Source organism: Tubulanus polymorphus, chromosome 6 (assembly GCF_964204645.1).
Source record: "Tubulanus polymorphus chromosome 6, tnTubPoly1.2, whole genome shotgun sequence".
Lineage (NCBI taxonomy): Eukaryota > Metazoa > Nemertea > Palaeonemertea > Tubulaniformes > Tubulanidae > Tubulanus > Tubulanus polymorphus.
In genome coordinates, this window is record NC_134030.1 from 21,396,314 (window position 1) to 21,412,568 (window position 16,255).

Consider the following 16,255-nt stretch of genomic DNA (forward strand, 5'->3'; position numbering starts at 1 on the left):
CTCGTTTTCTGTGTCATCATCATAGAGACATTCATAATGACAGCCTTCATTATCAACAATAATAGCAATACGGGAAATTGCTTTGGAGAACGCTCGATGATTCATACCCCCGGTATTGAAATGAGCATTCGAAATAAACTGGATGTTGAGGTCTCGAAAAAATACAAGGCTATAATACAGGAACGCGAATAGCTAGGACGAGATGATATGATAGCCCTGGCAGGACCCGCTATCATTATCTGGTTACAACATTTCAGTTACCAGGCGAAATTGCCAAGGGCCCAATGACAAACGACACACTCCATGATGATAAGGACTCTGAATCATGGGTTATATTACTTTTCTCAAAAAACGGATAACAAAGCTGTATTTCTTGTTATTAACACATGTATTCCCATAAGAAGAATAAAAAAAGTTGAGTCCGGTACATTTCCTTGAGCTAGTAAAGTCGATTTATTTTCGATTGTCCACGATCTTTTAGGGATATTTCGCTCAACTAATTTTCGGCGTACACATCTCAAATAGGTCTTAATCGAATCAGTAGGTTTGTGCAGTCCAGATAAATCATCGTTTTTATATCCATTTCGTACCGGGTTGAAGGATTGATGAATATTCTCGAAAATTGAGCTTTCAATCGGCGAGAAAGTCCGCCATTTTGTTCCAGTTTGTTTACTTCTTTATGCAAATGAGCAGTGTGCATCATGTGATCAAATCGAGAGAGTCTACTCAAAGTGTTTCATTAAGCACCAATGATATTTCTTTCATTATTATTTTTCAAACAGATGTACTAAACTTTTGTTTGTTTTCGAAATCGAGAATCGACCGCAAAACGCGATAAATAATCTGCTCAAACTCGTTCACGGTCAAAATCGACAAAGATATTTAAAAAACACAACAATTCCTTCATTCACAAAAGCCGGATACAAATTTAACCCACATACTGTTTATAGACCCGGCTTCTTATCAATACCATGATTATAGATCTTAACTTCGTCGATTAGAATATGTATTGAAACTGGTTCTGAAAGGATCCGGTTAAATCCTCCCCCTGACCGCATGGTTCCAACGACCTTGACTTTTGGCGGAATGTGACCCGGTTATGAGGAAGGTCCTGGTTTTTGTTGGTATTTTGTGTTCAAGACTTGACTTTCTTTTTCATTCGGTGAAAAACAATTGTTTACTGAAGTTTGATGAGCACTTGGTGAACCTTCGCCGCAGTTTATCTCCAGTAGCGAATCCGAACCTCGTGCCAAAAATCAGATTTTTATTCTTTCTCTGGAGGACTGCCATTTTAGAAACATGGCCGCACCCATGAATCCTGCTATGGCGTCATCAAATTTTTTTGCTATTTATCTTATCTAAATGGTACTTCTAGAAAAGATGTCCGCCGCCATAAATCCCCTTATGACATCATCAAATTATTGACTATTTATTCTATCTAAATGGTACTTGATGGCTGCCTCCATAAATCACCCTATGACGTCATCAAATTATTGACTATTTATTCTATCTAAATGGTACTCGATGGCTGCCTCCATAAATCACCCTATGACGTCATCAAATTGTTGACTATTTATTCTATCTAAATGTTTACTTGATGGCTGCCTCCATAAATCACCCTATGACGTCATCAAATTGTTGACTATTTATTCTATCTAAATGTTACTTGATGGCTGCCTCCATAAATCACCCTATGACATATTATAAATATTTACCGGTGGAAAAATTAGTTTATCTATCAATGCCAAATAAAGATACGTATTGTAAAATACGTATTTATGTTTACAAAGATTTTTTTTTTACACTCGCGTTGACCCCAGAAGAGATGATATATGTAGATAACCCTGTGTAGTATAGTACTAGTGCACCACGTAATATCTTACCGTTCCCCGATAGATCTTATCGTAACTCACTTCAACTTATTGCACGTAATCTCGAGTGTTTGTCGAATCGAAACTCGAGAGGTATCCCGGTCAAAGTTCGCTCGCGGGGACCTCTCTTCGTAAACTGCGATAGAGAGTGATACCCCGAAACTGTGACGGGCACTGTGGTACGGGAATGAGTCCAAGGGACTTTGGATAAACCGGCGTGGATTTACCTCAATAACTGATCTAACAATTTAAGACCAGTCTAAGCTCATTTTAGTTCTATAACCAATCTAACAGCTTGAGACCAGTCTAAGCTCATTTTGGTTCTATAACCAATCTAACAACTTAAGACCAGTCTAAGTCCATTCTGGTTCTATAACCAATCTAACAACTTAAGACCAGTCTAAGCTCATTTTAGTTTTATAGCCAATCTAACAACTTAAGACCAGTCTAAGCTCATTCTGGTTCTATAACCAATCTAACAATTTAAGACTTGTTTTGTTCCTATAACCACTCTAACAACTCACTGATATCATTTGGTTCTATAATCTAAGATTTAAGTCTAAATTGTGCGATCAATTTTAATCCACAAAATGTATAAGTATCGCGTTCGTAGAAATATCACCTATACCGGATTTGAAGGCGGTCACGTGTGAAGCCTTGACCTATTTCAGATGAAAACTGATCATCATTAAATCCATAATTATCAATGTCAAGGATGACACATCAAAACAAGTCCTAGAAATACCGTTAATTATTCCTCGCATTTTCCACCAAACATTTTCCGTAACATTTGTCGGCGTAAAAAATTCTAAACGTATATGTGTTCTGGGACCAATTGCTGAAAAGTCCCTTAGAGTTAACCAGTGGACAATTGACATAGTAACAATTTAAAGTTAAAGTTCCTGTGGTATTTATCTACTGAGTCGTGACTACTTAAGTTCAAAAGTGATCTAACATTTTTTCTTAAGTCATATAGATTGGCTTAGAATTAAGGTCCGAGACTCCTTTGCAATCTCAGCTAAGTGTGTGCCCTTTTGTCAAATTGAAACATTTTCCATGGATCAATGATTTCTAGATTCACTTTCGGTCGAAGTATCTTTCAGAAACTATTTTCCGAGCTTTCCAAAACAACACTTTTTAGTGTGACAGTTTCTTAGGCGAAAATTTAGACAACGCTTGCTTTTGTTATTCTATGCATTACGTATTTACAGCAAATCTTATCTTATCGAAGAATAATCGAAATGATACTCGGTTTATCTTTGATATAAGATCGAAGGCGCAAAGTTCGCAACCTTGGTTCATACCGAGTTTTTACACCAATCTATGGGTTCATTTCACTGCAGGTTGTTTCAACTTTATTAGTCCGGTTAATCATGAGAATGACGGTTTTATCTACGGAAAAAAAAACAAGGCATAGTACGGAACTTGTTCCTTCTTTTACAAACTAGTATTTAATCAAGATTGAATTTTGTAACTTTTCATTGGTCGACCACGATCTTCTAAGGTATTTCAAAACCAATTTTTATTTCAATACTGATCCAAGATACTTCAAAACCAATTTTCATTCCTTCTTAACCGTCGCAAGATTCTTTTTAGGATATTTCTAGGATATTTTTAGGATATTTCTTAAAACACTAACGGTACTTATTGCTTCTATAACGAAGCCATTTTCATACATTACATTTTTAGATGTTTTCATTGCTTCGAAGCAAATACTTTCTTAAAATGCTTTAAATTGAACAGCACTTATTTCTCCTATAACGCAGCCATTTTCAATTATATGTTTTTTAATATTCTTCGTAGTTCTAAAGCAGATACATTCTTCAAAAATACTTTAAAATCTAACAGGACTTTATACTTCTCTGCATAAACGGAACCATTTTAAATCAACGTCATCTTTTTGAGAATTGTTCATCGTACGTAGCTCGATATCGCCTAAAATACTTCAAAACAAACGAGGTGTTGAACGTCTGATCTTTTTTTTTTTAAGAAAAAAAGCGCCAGACGTTTCTTGACGTCCCGTCGAAACATCTGATCCACTCAAAACCATCGTTTTGCATCGTGTAGGCGAAACGAATTAGAAAACACGTTTTCACCCCCGCTGCCTGAAAACAAGCATCAGAAATGTTCGCAGAACACACACTGTTGCGGGCCGTATCAAATTCAACAACTTCAAAACTGATTAGACTCTATTTTTATTCGTGCGTTCAGCAGCTTCTCTGCCGTACGTATCGGCAACCAGTCCTAAAGGGTAGAAAAATACCAGGCAGCTACTGGAGTGTGCAAAAATGTTTGTTTTGATCGGGCACCGGCACCGCTTCTGCGGCAAGTGAGGATCCACCAGGCATCAACTACCATGGAGGATTCTACTTGTGTAAAGCGAGGATCCACTAGGTGTCGCTAGTGCGCAGTAGGCCATCAACTACTGCGGCAATACAGGATTCCACTTGTGGCAAGTATGATTCCACCAGGTGTCGCTTGTGTGCAGCAGGACATCAACTACTGCGGCAATAGAGGATTCCACTTTCGTCAAGTAAGGATCCACCAGGTGTCGCTAGTGTACAGTAGGACACCAACCTAATTTCGAATCACCAACCAAAAAATTTCATGTTCAAAACGTTTTGAATTGTCAATGAGTAACAAAACATTCGTTTCGAAGCTATTCCTAAAAGTCTTTGATAATGAATGGTTTAACGGATCTAAAAGTATTTCAAAGGAGGCGCGAGGTTTAAAACAGAAACGGACGATTCGTCGCCGAAATTTGCGCTGGATTTGTTATTTTTGCGAGCACGTTATTTCTGCGGGCGGTTGCCGTAGCGACGTCGAGGCACATATCACGGACCCGAGAAAATAATTAGTGCAATAATTTTCCCGGTAGATTCCCCTATACGTTTTAGATAAAAGACCTCCGACAAGGAAGCTAATTCCGGTTATAAAGCGTGACCCCAGGGTCGACGATCGAAAAAGATCTAGATCCTTCACGCGAACCTGAACTTAATAAAAACACCCCATGACCACTCCTAAGAACTGCACTTGCTTTTAAAGTTCATTTTCAACCAATGTGAATACAGTTCAAGTGTTAATGTTCGGTTTTTAAACTCGGCACGCATTCATGGATTCACGTATGATATTTCTAAGGCTATTTTATTGCCGCGATAATCTAATCCCTTACTAGGGCTAACTTTGGAGCAACAACCGGGGCTATGGTTTTAGAACCAAATTAAGTTTACTTAGACTGGTCTTAAGTTGTTAGATTGACTTTATAAAACCAAAATGAGCTAAGACTGGTTCTTAATTGTTAGATTGGATATAGAGAAAAATCAGCTTAAGATTGTTTTGCTTAGTGCAGTATAGCCCACCCCCCCCCCCTTATTGTTGGGTTTTATATCATCTGATACGAACTCAGGGTTTTTGTTATCAATGATTATAATGAGGACAACATCAGTATTCCTGAATATGACTATTAGTATATAGTCGAAACGTTGAATAAACTTCACTAACTCAAGGAATACAGTATTCCTGAAGATGACTATTAGGATATAGTGGAAACGTTGAATAAACTACACTAGCTCAAGGAATACAGTATTCCTGAAGATGACCATTAGGATATAGTCGAAACGTTGAATAAACTACACTAGCTCAAGGAATACAGTATTCCTGTAGATGACTATTAGGATAAAGTCGAAACGTTGAATAAACTACACTAGCGCAAGGAATACAGTATTCCTGAAGATGACCATTAGAATATAGTCGAAACGTTGCATATATTAGCTCAAGGAAACATTTCAGACTCTTTCCATTCTTAGTATGGATTCTATATCATTTTTACAACTGTGACTCAATGCGCCATAGATTCAAAAATAAATCACACTTACCACCGCCATTTTTGTAACAAAGGTACGGAAATCGCCACACGTTGCCCAAACCGACGGCCAGCCCGACGCACGTCAGTATGAACTCGACTTTGTTACTCCACTGATCTCGCTGGGGTATATCCGACGAAACGTCCTTCGTCCCGTTCTCGACGACGGCCTGGTCGATTATCCGTTGCTCGCTTTCGGCCAACCTCTTAGCCTCCTTGCTCGCCGGATCCGTCGAACCGTTCGCGGCGCCGACTGAATTCTTTCCCTGACCCATCGTGATATTCGTACCGTATTCAAACGTTTCGAAGGTTCGGCTCATAAACAACTAGCAATTTCGGCCTGATTTTGACAGTAGTGTTTGTAGGTACTGTACGCTTAGCAGACGTTTGATCTGTCCCGCTGTGGTCTGTCCAAGTTAACCAAGAAATCGTGGAGCGAAGTTCGGTGATGTTTGTCATAAAATGTTCGCCCGAATTCGCTACTGAATTCGCCAGCTCTCAAGTTTATCTGCAATGGAAAGAAAGCGATTGGAGTCGGTTTTTAGAATGGAACTAGAAGCCGAACTTGACCAGGTCTCAATATGTAAAACAACAAAACTAACTTGAAAGTTTAAAAGCGCCTTCAAAAATAAGACATTTATTGTTTAATTGTGTCAACAATAAATGATATAATATAGATTACTCTAATATCGAATTTACGTAATTTTAGAAATTAATATACCGATAAATGAATTTAATTGACCGGCAACCAGTCTAACGCTGATGTATCGGAGACGTAGTGCACATCCTCTCAAAAATTATTTCTAAAATGTATCGAATATGAAATGAGAGTTATGAAATATATTTAGAATAAACGCCAAAATTCACAATTTTGATTTTAGTTTTGATATTGGTGACGTCGTGCATATGCCGCCTGGAAAAACTGAATACAGTAAGTAAATATAAATAGTTTCCCTGCAGAATTTAAAGCTAAAATATCAGATTTCGAATTCAATTCATTTTTCACCATGCAGAATATTGCAGGTTTAAAATGTTAGATTTAGAAGTGAATTAATTTTGAGCGTTCGGCAATTTTTAAATTGGAAAGGGCAATTTGAAAGTGTTGGCCAAGGTTTTTTGAAAATTATAATCAATAAGATTTGTGAATTCTAGCCCCCGAGTTGGTGTCAAATAATGAGTAAGAGTTTGTGAAATACAGTAGACTCTGTCTCTTACTGCGGTAAAGTTGAGACCGGTAAAATTCTACCCCGAGTTGGTGTCAAATAATGAGTAAGAGTTTGTGAAATACAGTAGACTCTGTCTCTTACTGCGGTAAAGTTGAGACCGGTAAAATTCTACCCCGAGTTGGTGTCAAATACTGAGTAAGAGTTTGTGAAATACAGTAGACTCTGTCTCTTACTGCGGTAAAGTTGAAACTTGTAAAATCACGAATTTGAATCATGAATTAAGTTCAGGTTTGACTCGGAGTTAAAAATGAACAAATTCTAACTCAGAAATAATAACTTATAATTATGAAACTGAGTCTAATATTCTAAAATGCCGCGAATAGGGACGAGACAATTTCTTTATTTTTGTTGAAAAAAAAACCAAATTTGCGAGGATGAAAGTTCAGATTTGCGTTAATTCGTTGAAAATGAACTAATTCTAACTCGCGGTCCTTATTTTCTAAAATACCGCGTAGGGACGAGACGATTTCTTTAAAACAAAAACAGGAATTATCACTGAACTAGTGAATACGAATATAGATAGGCAAGTACGTACCGGTGAAAGATCTGATAAACCTGAAATACCGTAACTGAAATAACTAACACGCCGGGTATTCACAGTAACACAACGACTCTCTTTCAGTTCTGACAATCGAATGAATAAGAATCGCGTAGATATAGTTATATCTACGAGCGGGATTTGGAAAGCGGCCAGAACTCGCGCGGCGCAACCAACTAACAACACCGACCAAACCAACCAACCAAACGGCGTCGTCGATCGCCGAATGAAATAATGCCAATGTTAGGTCAATGGAAATTTACAAATCCCGACAACGAGCTCGAACCGAGAATTGAATACCGTAATTTTTATATGAACCTAACGCGAACCAATCCTATTATTATATCGTATTAATGAGGAATAATATTCATTAAATCACATTGACACACATATATATATATATATATATATATATATATATATATATATATATATATATATATATATATATATATATATATATATATATATATATATATATATATATATATATATATATATATATATATATATATGTATATAAATTCATGAAATCATCGCGCATAGAATTTGGATTTAAAATGAGAATTATCAGCTAAATAAATCCGCATATTTTACCCGACTTTCTGCTATTTACTAATCTTATTAATATATATGCGAATAATTGTCGTATTGTTTTATCTATGGAAATGCCTCGTGGTCACGTTGTGTGGCGTTAACTGGAAAAGACCCAGAATAGTCGACAAAAACCCACAATAAAAAAGAAAGACTATCTGATAGTTTGACGTTTCGACTCAAATCTATGAGCCATTTTCAAAAACTGTTTTTGACTTTTGTTCAGTTTTTGAAAATGGCTCATAGATTTGCGTCGAAACGTCAAACTATCAGGTAATTTTTCTTTTTTATAGTGGGTTTTTGTCGACTAATTGATATTGGACAGCCACTTGTCTATCTATGACTGTGACATTTACTATGTATGACCAGGGATTGGAATTCTTTTTGGGGAATTTCCGGACCGACTTGGGTGTAGTTTTTGACCAAGTAATCGCTGGCATTTAGTTCCAGATTGATGTAGAGGGAATCCCACAATGATAATAAAAAGTCCGCAAAATGAAACTTCGAGATAGTAGTTCATTTCAATGTTTTGACTATATCCTAATAGTCATCTTCAGGAATAATGAAATACTACAAAAATTATGAGATCGCGTGCGAAATTCTGTTTTGAAAATTGCTAATAGAATCGGTTCAAAACATGAAATACGTGTTTCAGTTTTTTCTACATATTGTATCGTCTTTTTTTCAATTAAATTAAACAAGTTTTAAGAATGATAACTTTGCCAAACAGGATATATGTCCGGGCCTACAGCGCTGCATGCCGCTAGTTACACATCACTGGTTATACAACCGAACTTAATCAGCTCGGACTGGTTTTAACTTGTTATAATAGCTAAGACTGGTCTTTGATCTAAGCTATGACCTTGCAAACGACCCAATAAATATTTTCACCTATAGGGCGCATATCCGCAGTAGGTCCGAGCCGGAGCCCTCCAATCTTCATCAAGCACAATATATTTCTTTTTTATGCTAACTATGTTCCACAAAAGCCACGATATCGCTTTTAAAGGGTCAATTATTTTTCAAAATTCTCTGGAGGCACCAAAAATCAATCGACGTGAAAAATAATAATATTCCCTAGAACACGCAATCACAAGCGGCGCGAAACGTAATCTGATAGCTTTTTGAGTTCGCTGTCTGGAACTTCGTCAATACTTTCCTTTTTTCATTTGTTCGATTCGACCTATAAATTCGCTGTAAATATTTTGTTCCGTCGGTTGATATTCAGTTTACTGTAAAAGGTTAAAACATCGCGAACGAACTGATTCTAAGTTCTATTGAGAAAAATACACGAATACGAAATTGCACTTGTCTCAAGATTATCTATAGAATCCAATGACACTGATCTTTGGTTGTTGAATTAGCTATAGAACCAAAAAGCTTGTGGATTGTGGACCGGTGGTCTTAAGTTGTTAGTTTTGTTATACAACCAAAAAGCTTAGACCGGTGGTCTTAAGTAGTTAGATTTGTTATAGAACCAACATGAGCTTAGACTGGTCTTAAGTAGTTAGATTTGTTATAGAACCAACATGAGCTTTGACTGGTCTTAAGTTGTTAGATTGGTTATAGAACCGACATGAGATTAGACTGGTCTTAAGTTGTTAGATTTATTATAGAACCAAAATGAGCTTAGGCTGGTCTTAAGTTTTTAGATTTGTTATAGAACCAAAATGAGCTTAGGCTGGTCTTAAATTGTTAGATTGGTTAAAGAACCAACATGAGCTTAGACTGGTCTTAAGTTTTTAGATTTGTTATAGAACCAAAATGAGCTTAGGCTGGTCTTAAATTGTTAGATTGGTTAAAGAACCAACATGAGCTTAGACTGGTCTTAAGTTGTTAGATTTATTATAGAACCAAAATGAGCTTAGGCTGGTCTTAAGTTGATAGATTGGTTATAGAACCGACATGAGATTAGACTGGTCTTAAGTTGTTAGATTTATTATAGAACCAAAATGAGCTTAGGCTGGTCTTAAGTTTTTAGATTTGTTATAGAACCAAAATGAGCTTAGGCTGGTCTTAAATTGTTAGATTGGTTAAAGAACCAACATGAGCTTAGACTGGTCTTAAGTTTTTAGATTTGTTATAGAACCAAAATGAGCTTAGGCTGGTCTTAAATTGTTAGATTGGTTAAAGAACCAACATGAGCTTAGACTGGTCTTAAGTTGTTAGATTTATTATAGAACCAAAATGAGCTTAGGCTGGTCTTAAGTTGATAGATTGGTTATAGAACCGACATGAGATTAGACCGGTCTCAAGTTGTTAGATTGGTTAAAGAACTGACATGAGCTTAGACTGGTCTTAAGTTGTTAGATTGGTTATAGAAACAAAATAAGTTTAGGCTGGTCTTAAGTTGTTAGATTGGTTTATAGAACCAAAATGACCTTAGACTGGTCTTAAGTTGTTAGATTGGTTAAAGAACCAACATGAGTTTAGACTGGTCTTGCGTTGTTAGATTAGCTATAGAACTTCGATATCCAGACTGTTCCTAAATGTAAGCCATGACCTTGCAAACACATCTCATGTAGTAGCCGAAATGTCAAATGCAATACCCACAAACCAGACCATTTTTTCTTTTCTATTTCTATTTTTCTTTAACCTATTCAATTACATTACTTCTTAACGATTGTTCGACAAACAGGTTTCTTTCTATTGCGTATATCTTACACAATAATATGTATATTTGCCCGTCGTATCGTCTGCCATACACCAGTCCGTAGCTAATGTCGTTTTATTCAATCCAAAATTAGTCTGTCCTTTTACTCAAAGAATTTACAAGTACGCGAGGTAAAAGACTTCTTTGTAAGGCTACATGTATGATATAATAACTAGAATTTTTGCTAGCTCGGGAACCAGCTCGGCGAATACATCCCGAGTCGTCACAACGTTCAGTTTTTGGTCAGATCTCCTTATTCAATGTATAGTCGTCGAGATATTTTGATTTGATTTCCTTAATTCACCGCGCCACAACAGCAGCGGCAGCACCACCACCACCAACAGCAGCAGAGCAGCGGCAGCAGCAGCAGCAGCAGAACCACCACCACCAACAGCAGCAGCAGTGGCAGTATCAGCGGCAACGTCACCACCAACACCACCACCACCACCAACAGCAGCAGCAGCAACAGCAACAGCAGTAGCACCACCACCACAACCAACAGTAGCAGAGCAGCAGCAGCAGCAGCAGCAGCAACAGAGCCACCACCACCAACAGCAGCAGCAGTGGCAGTATCAGCGGCAGTGCAGTTAATTTTCGATAGCAATTCATGATAAATGAATTTCGTTTTGATTTTTGAAGTGTATATAATAAGTCGGTTTGAAACTTATATTTTCCACGTCTGTGTGCCCCATTTCTATTCTACAATCAAAATTCCTACAAGTGTGTTTTACACTTATTAGCCCATATCTATTCCCCACGTGTGAACGTGGCCATTCTATTATCAAAATTCCTTACTCTAAATCATTACTAATTAGGCAGGTCTTCGATTAAAGTTTGAAGTCCTAACACGAGGTAAACTCGCGGTCAAGGGTTAGAGGTTTTACCGGTCAGTGGTCAATATTCAGAACTCTACCTCTAGCCCAGGGCCTGATAGTATGAGTCGTGCTGTCAAAACCACCTTAACAAATGAACAAATTATTTCTATCGCTGTTAAATTTCGTTCGTATATTTACGGTCCTGGAAGGGGCAAGCTGTGACATGTCCGGCCCGTACACGTGAAAAACACGTGCCATGACACCAACTAGCGACGGAAACAAAGTATGAGTTTAAAAACGTTGAAAATAAACTGATTTTGACTGGGTTTTTACTTTTTCTCCTGAAGTTCGTTGTAACGAGGTTCCGCTGTATATAGAACTATCGGTTATAACGAACAGATTATCTGGTCTCCTGAAGTTCGTTGTAACGAGGTTCCGCTGTATATAGAACTATCGGTTATAACGAACAGATTTTCTGGTCTCCCTGAAGTTCGTTGTAACGAGGTTCCGCTGTATATAGAACTATCGGTTATAACGAACAGATTTTCTGGTCTCCTGAAGTTCTTTGTAACGAGGTTCCGCTGTATATAGAACTATCGGTTATAACGAACAGATTTTCTGGTCTCCTTATAATCACTGCTACAAATCACTGCACCTATGTTTTACCACGTTATCTCTGTATTACATGAATTATATTTGTAAACTGAAATGAAATGAAATGAAATGAATTGAGGACTGATTTGAGGACTCCCCAGCCCGCAGCTTCGCCGAATCTTGAATATATTGCCTTATCTCTGTTAAATGCATGCGTTAAATGAGATTAATTATTTCGAATGAATTCGATGAAGACACTTAATTATTCATATATCGCGACGTTTCGGAATTATTCTAATTAGACGTTGTTTTAATAATTAGCCCACCGAAGAGATTAGTTTATAGGGTAGCGGTATAGATTAGTTTCAATTTCAAAATTTTCAACCGAAGACTAGGCGGATCCAGAGGGGACCTGAGTGCCGCCTCGAATTTTCGTCAGAGACAATTTCTTATTTCGTTTTTACTAGTTATTTTCCAAAAATTAACCCAGGAATCTTAAAGGGTCAATTTGTCATCATTCCGACCAGAAAAAAATCCTTTTGCGTCCGTGTCATTTGAAGCAATGAATTCAAATTCAGAATTTTCGCTGCTTGAAATAATTTGGGAAAAGTCAGTGAAATTTGTTGAGATTGCCAGGTCTAGACAGCTTACGTCTAAGTCTTACATGTATTTGACTGTGTTAATTGATTGGATTCTTAGCAGATCAAGTCAGAGAAAAAACAACGCGCATGTCAGCTAATAGTCAGGGGAAATGCAAGTCAAATAAAAGTCGCCAGCCTGTCTGATAGTTTAGAAGTTTTGTCTAAACTTCAACATCAGATAATCTAAAATGATAACAGTATTATGTTACATAATGTTATGTAATCATTTCAGTTTCGTTGAATCATTTCAGTGAAGTTTGGACAAAACTTTGAAACTGTCAGAGTAAATTTTCAAATCATCAACTGTGGGTTTTGCTCTGATTAACTCCAAAATGCTGAGATTAATACCCGTCTACCTTGATAGATTAGCCCCCTCCCCCTAAACAGAATCAACGCCTCTAACTTGTAGAACTCGATCTATATTTTCTAATTAAATGCGCTAAAACAAATTCATCAAAGCTCCATCTGCGGAAATCCGGGGGGTCGCCATAGGAACAGCCAGACAAACCAGTTTTCAATTATGAAATGCCGATGAATTTTTCATCATATATTCCATCTAAATGCGAACAAAGACATCGAAAAAAAAAGATATTTCAAAGCTACCCTGGAATCATCCCCGCGCAGATGTGTTTTCAAAAAGTCACGGGCGAGGCACGTGATATCGTAGCTGTATTAGTCATTTGTAAACACGTTGTCATAGAATCTATCGTTGATAGAATATTCACATAAAGATGTGGTAGCTTCTCTTTTTTTAATAGTGTTCGACTTTGTAAGAAGATTTTATCGATGGCGTTTAATTCAAACATCAACACTGATTATCATTCAGCGACATTTCAGCAGAAACTGACCCTGCGTGGTATTTCACTCGGGTCGGTTTTATCACGGACGGATAGTACTAGATTCTAGTTTACACGACGTCCGTGGTTTTTTTCCTAGTATTAGCTTTGACCGATTTTACTAGTTATGACCTTGACCTCGGAGTTAGGTTTTGGTACTAGTAAAACGACGCTTGGTTGCACAAAAAGTGCTCTGGCCATAATTTGTTACATTCGCTTACACTTCTATGGTTTCATTGGATAGAACGACGATTAGCTTTAACTGGTCTGATGTTGTTGTTAGATTGGTTATAGAACTAAGATGAGCTTAGACTGGTCTTAAGTTGTTAGATTGGTTATAGAACCAAAATTAGCTTAGACTGGTCTTAAGTTGTTAAATTAGCTAAAGAACCCAAATGAGCTTTAACTGGTCTGATGTTGTTGTTAGATTGGTTATAGAACTAAGATGAGCTTAGACTGGTCTTAAGTTGTTAGATTGGTTATAGAACCAAAATTAGCTCAGGCTGGTGTTAAATTGTTAGTTAGATTGGTTATAGAACCAAAATTAGCTTAGACTGGTCTTAAGTTGTAAGATTGGTTATAGAATAGAACCAAAATGAGCTTAGACTGGTTTTAAGTTGTCCGATTGGTTATAGAACTAAGATGAGCTTAGACTGGTCTTAAGTTGTTAGATTGGTTGTAGAACCAAAATTAGCTCAGGCTGGTGTTAAATTGTTAGTTAGATTGGTTATAGAACCAAAATTAGCTTATTACTATACACGCCTTTGCAAATGGCCCGCGGTCTTGGAAAACGGACATTGGAAAACGTGATTATTTCGGCATCCACACATAAATACAATTTCTACTTTTAATATGGTTTCCATTTTTTGAATTCGGTTTATATGACATTGATTTATGAAATAAATGATAAAATGTACCGAATTCCACAATAATTGTGGACCAAGTTCCACAGTTCTGTGGCGAATTCCACAGTCCTGGCCCCAGTTCCACACTGTGACATAGAATCTTACGAAAGGCTTATGAAAATGAACGAATCTTAATTCGGGGCTAAAGATTACTGACACAACAATATTTTTAAAAACCTCTTGAGTCTTGAGCTAAAAAACAGAAGCTAGAAATAAAGATTAAAACCCACTATCTACAGATTAAAAGAATTTAAAATCAAGAATTTATTTATTCGAACAATCTAAAATATATAATAAACACGACGTTTCGATCTCACCCTAGAGATCATCGTCAGGTGTGACTATCGATGATCTCTAGGGTGAGATCGAAACATCGTGTCTTATATATATATTTGATATTGTTCGAATAAATAAATTCTTGATTTTAAATTCTTTTAATCTGTAGATAGTGGGTTTTAATCTTTTTATCCGTTCACCACGTTTGAGTGTGGTTATCGTACCAGAAGCTAGAAAATTGATTTCGAAATCTCAAACTTTCCCTGGTCTGACGATCATGATATATATTGAGAGTTCGAAACGTCGGGTCTTTTGATATATACCTTTGATTCAATGAATTATCGGTTTTTGATAATTTTATATTGGATGAATATTGGATTTTCATTTAATCGTCCTCTCTCCACGTTTGATTGTGGCTATTCTACATGCACCATGGTGTAACTAACGGTTTTGTAAAAACATTTGCCACAGTGAGATATTTATAAATGCAACGCCCCTATTGTAAGGGACAGTCAGTGTTTGGAGTTCGTTACGGGGGGGGGGGGCAATATTCTACAAGTCAGAATAAATGCGTAAATCTTGTAGGAAACTCGACGAGTAGCCGCTGCATGGAGCTGATCAGTCTCGGTAAAAAAAAAACTGGAGTGAATTTAATGTTCTAAAATAATTCGACTATTTAATGAAGGATGCAGTTCCACATGCAGTATTATAATATATGTCAAACATTCTGATCATCAGTGCTAAGTAACTTGATCCTGGTTATCAAGACAGTAGTTACTTGGCGTCTTATAGCATCAGCTGACCTTTCGATGCCTCCTTCAGTCAAATGAATCGCGTATAGTAACAACAGGTCTGACAATTATTGCAGAAAAAAAACCGTATAATGTATAAGACAAAACGTTCATTAATAAGAAATAACAATAATACTGTCTAGCGTAGATAGCTGGTTAACATGTTCGACACAAATCACATATAAATTACCTGCAAATACCGCTATGAAATATGCGTAGTAAACAGAGCGCTGCGATACCTTCCCCGTACTGAAGCTTCACAACGATCGATAATCCCGTCTAACAGTACCGCTGCTGGTGGTAGCGATGTGTTCGTACGTGTAATAGTACCGCGAGTTGTCGTCAGGTCGAAAGACGGCGCTCCGTGAGGCGATCGAATGGTCGCCCGCCGTCATTTTGAACTCGCGAAACGAACCTGCTCTAAGTATTGGTGAAGATGAATATACAAGAATATAGTCGAAACGTTGAATAAACTACTACTATAGCTCATGGGGAAATATTTGAGACTCTTATCTTTCATTCTTAAAATGGGACTTCATAATCTAGTATTCGTGGAGATGACTATTCAAGAATACAGTCTAAACTTCAAATAATTAACCTGCTAACTCGAGGAAACATTTTCCGACTTGATATTATCTTTTTTGTTATTATCA

The 16,255-nt window shown here is 37.0% G+C and overlaps 1 protein-coding gene across 2 annotated transcripts in view; it reads right to left on the minus strand.

Moving 5' to 3' along the window:
- LOC141906765 (sodium- and chloride-dependent GABA transporter 2-like) overlaps positions 1 to 15,880 on the minus strand; it is a 36,776-nt gene extending 20,896 nt beyond the window's left edge. Inside the window, exons 1-2 of one of the 2 annotated variants that reach the window (XM_074796123.1) lie at positions 15,793 to 15,880; positions 5,747 to 6,241 (exon numbers count right to left, since the gene is read on the minus strand). In XM_074796123.1, the coding sequence (XP_074652224.1) occupies positions 5,747 to 6,053 (307 nt within the window). In that variant the 5' untranslated portion in view covers positions 6,054 to 6,241; positions 15,793 to 15,880. Of the gene's footprint in view, positions 1 to 5,746; positions 6,242 to 7,494; positions 7,589 to 15,792 lie in introns of those variants that run through there. The other variant, XM_074796122.1, reaches the window with a different exon arrangement.
- Positions 15,881 to 16,255: the final 375 nt, after the last annotated feature.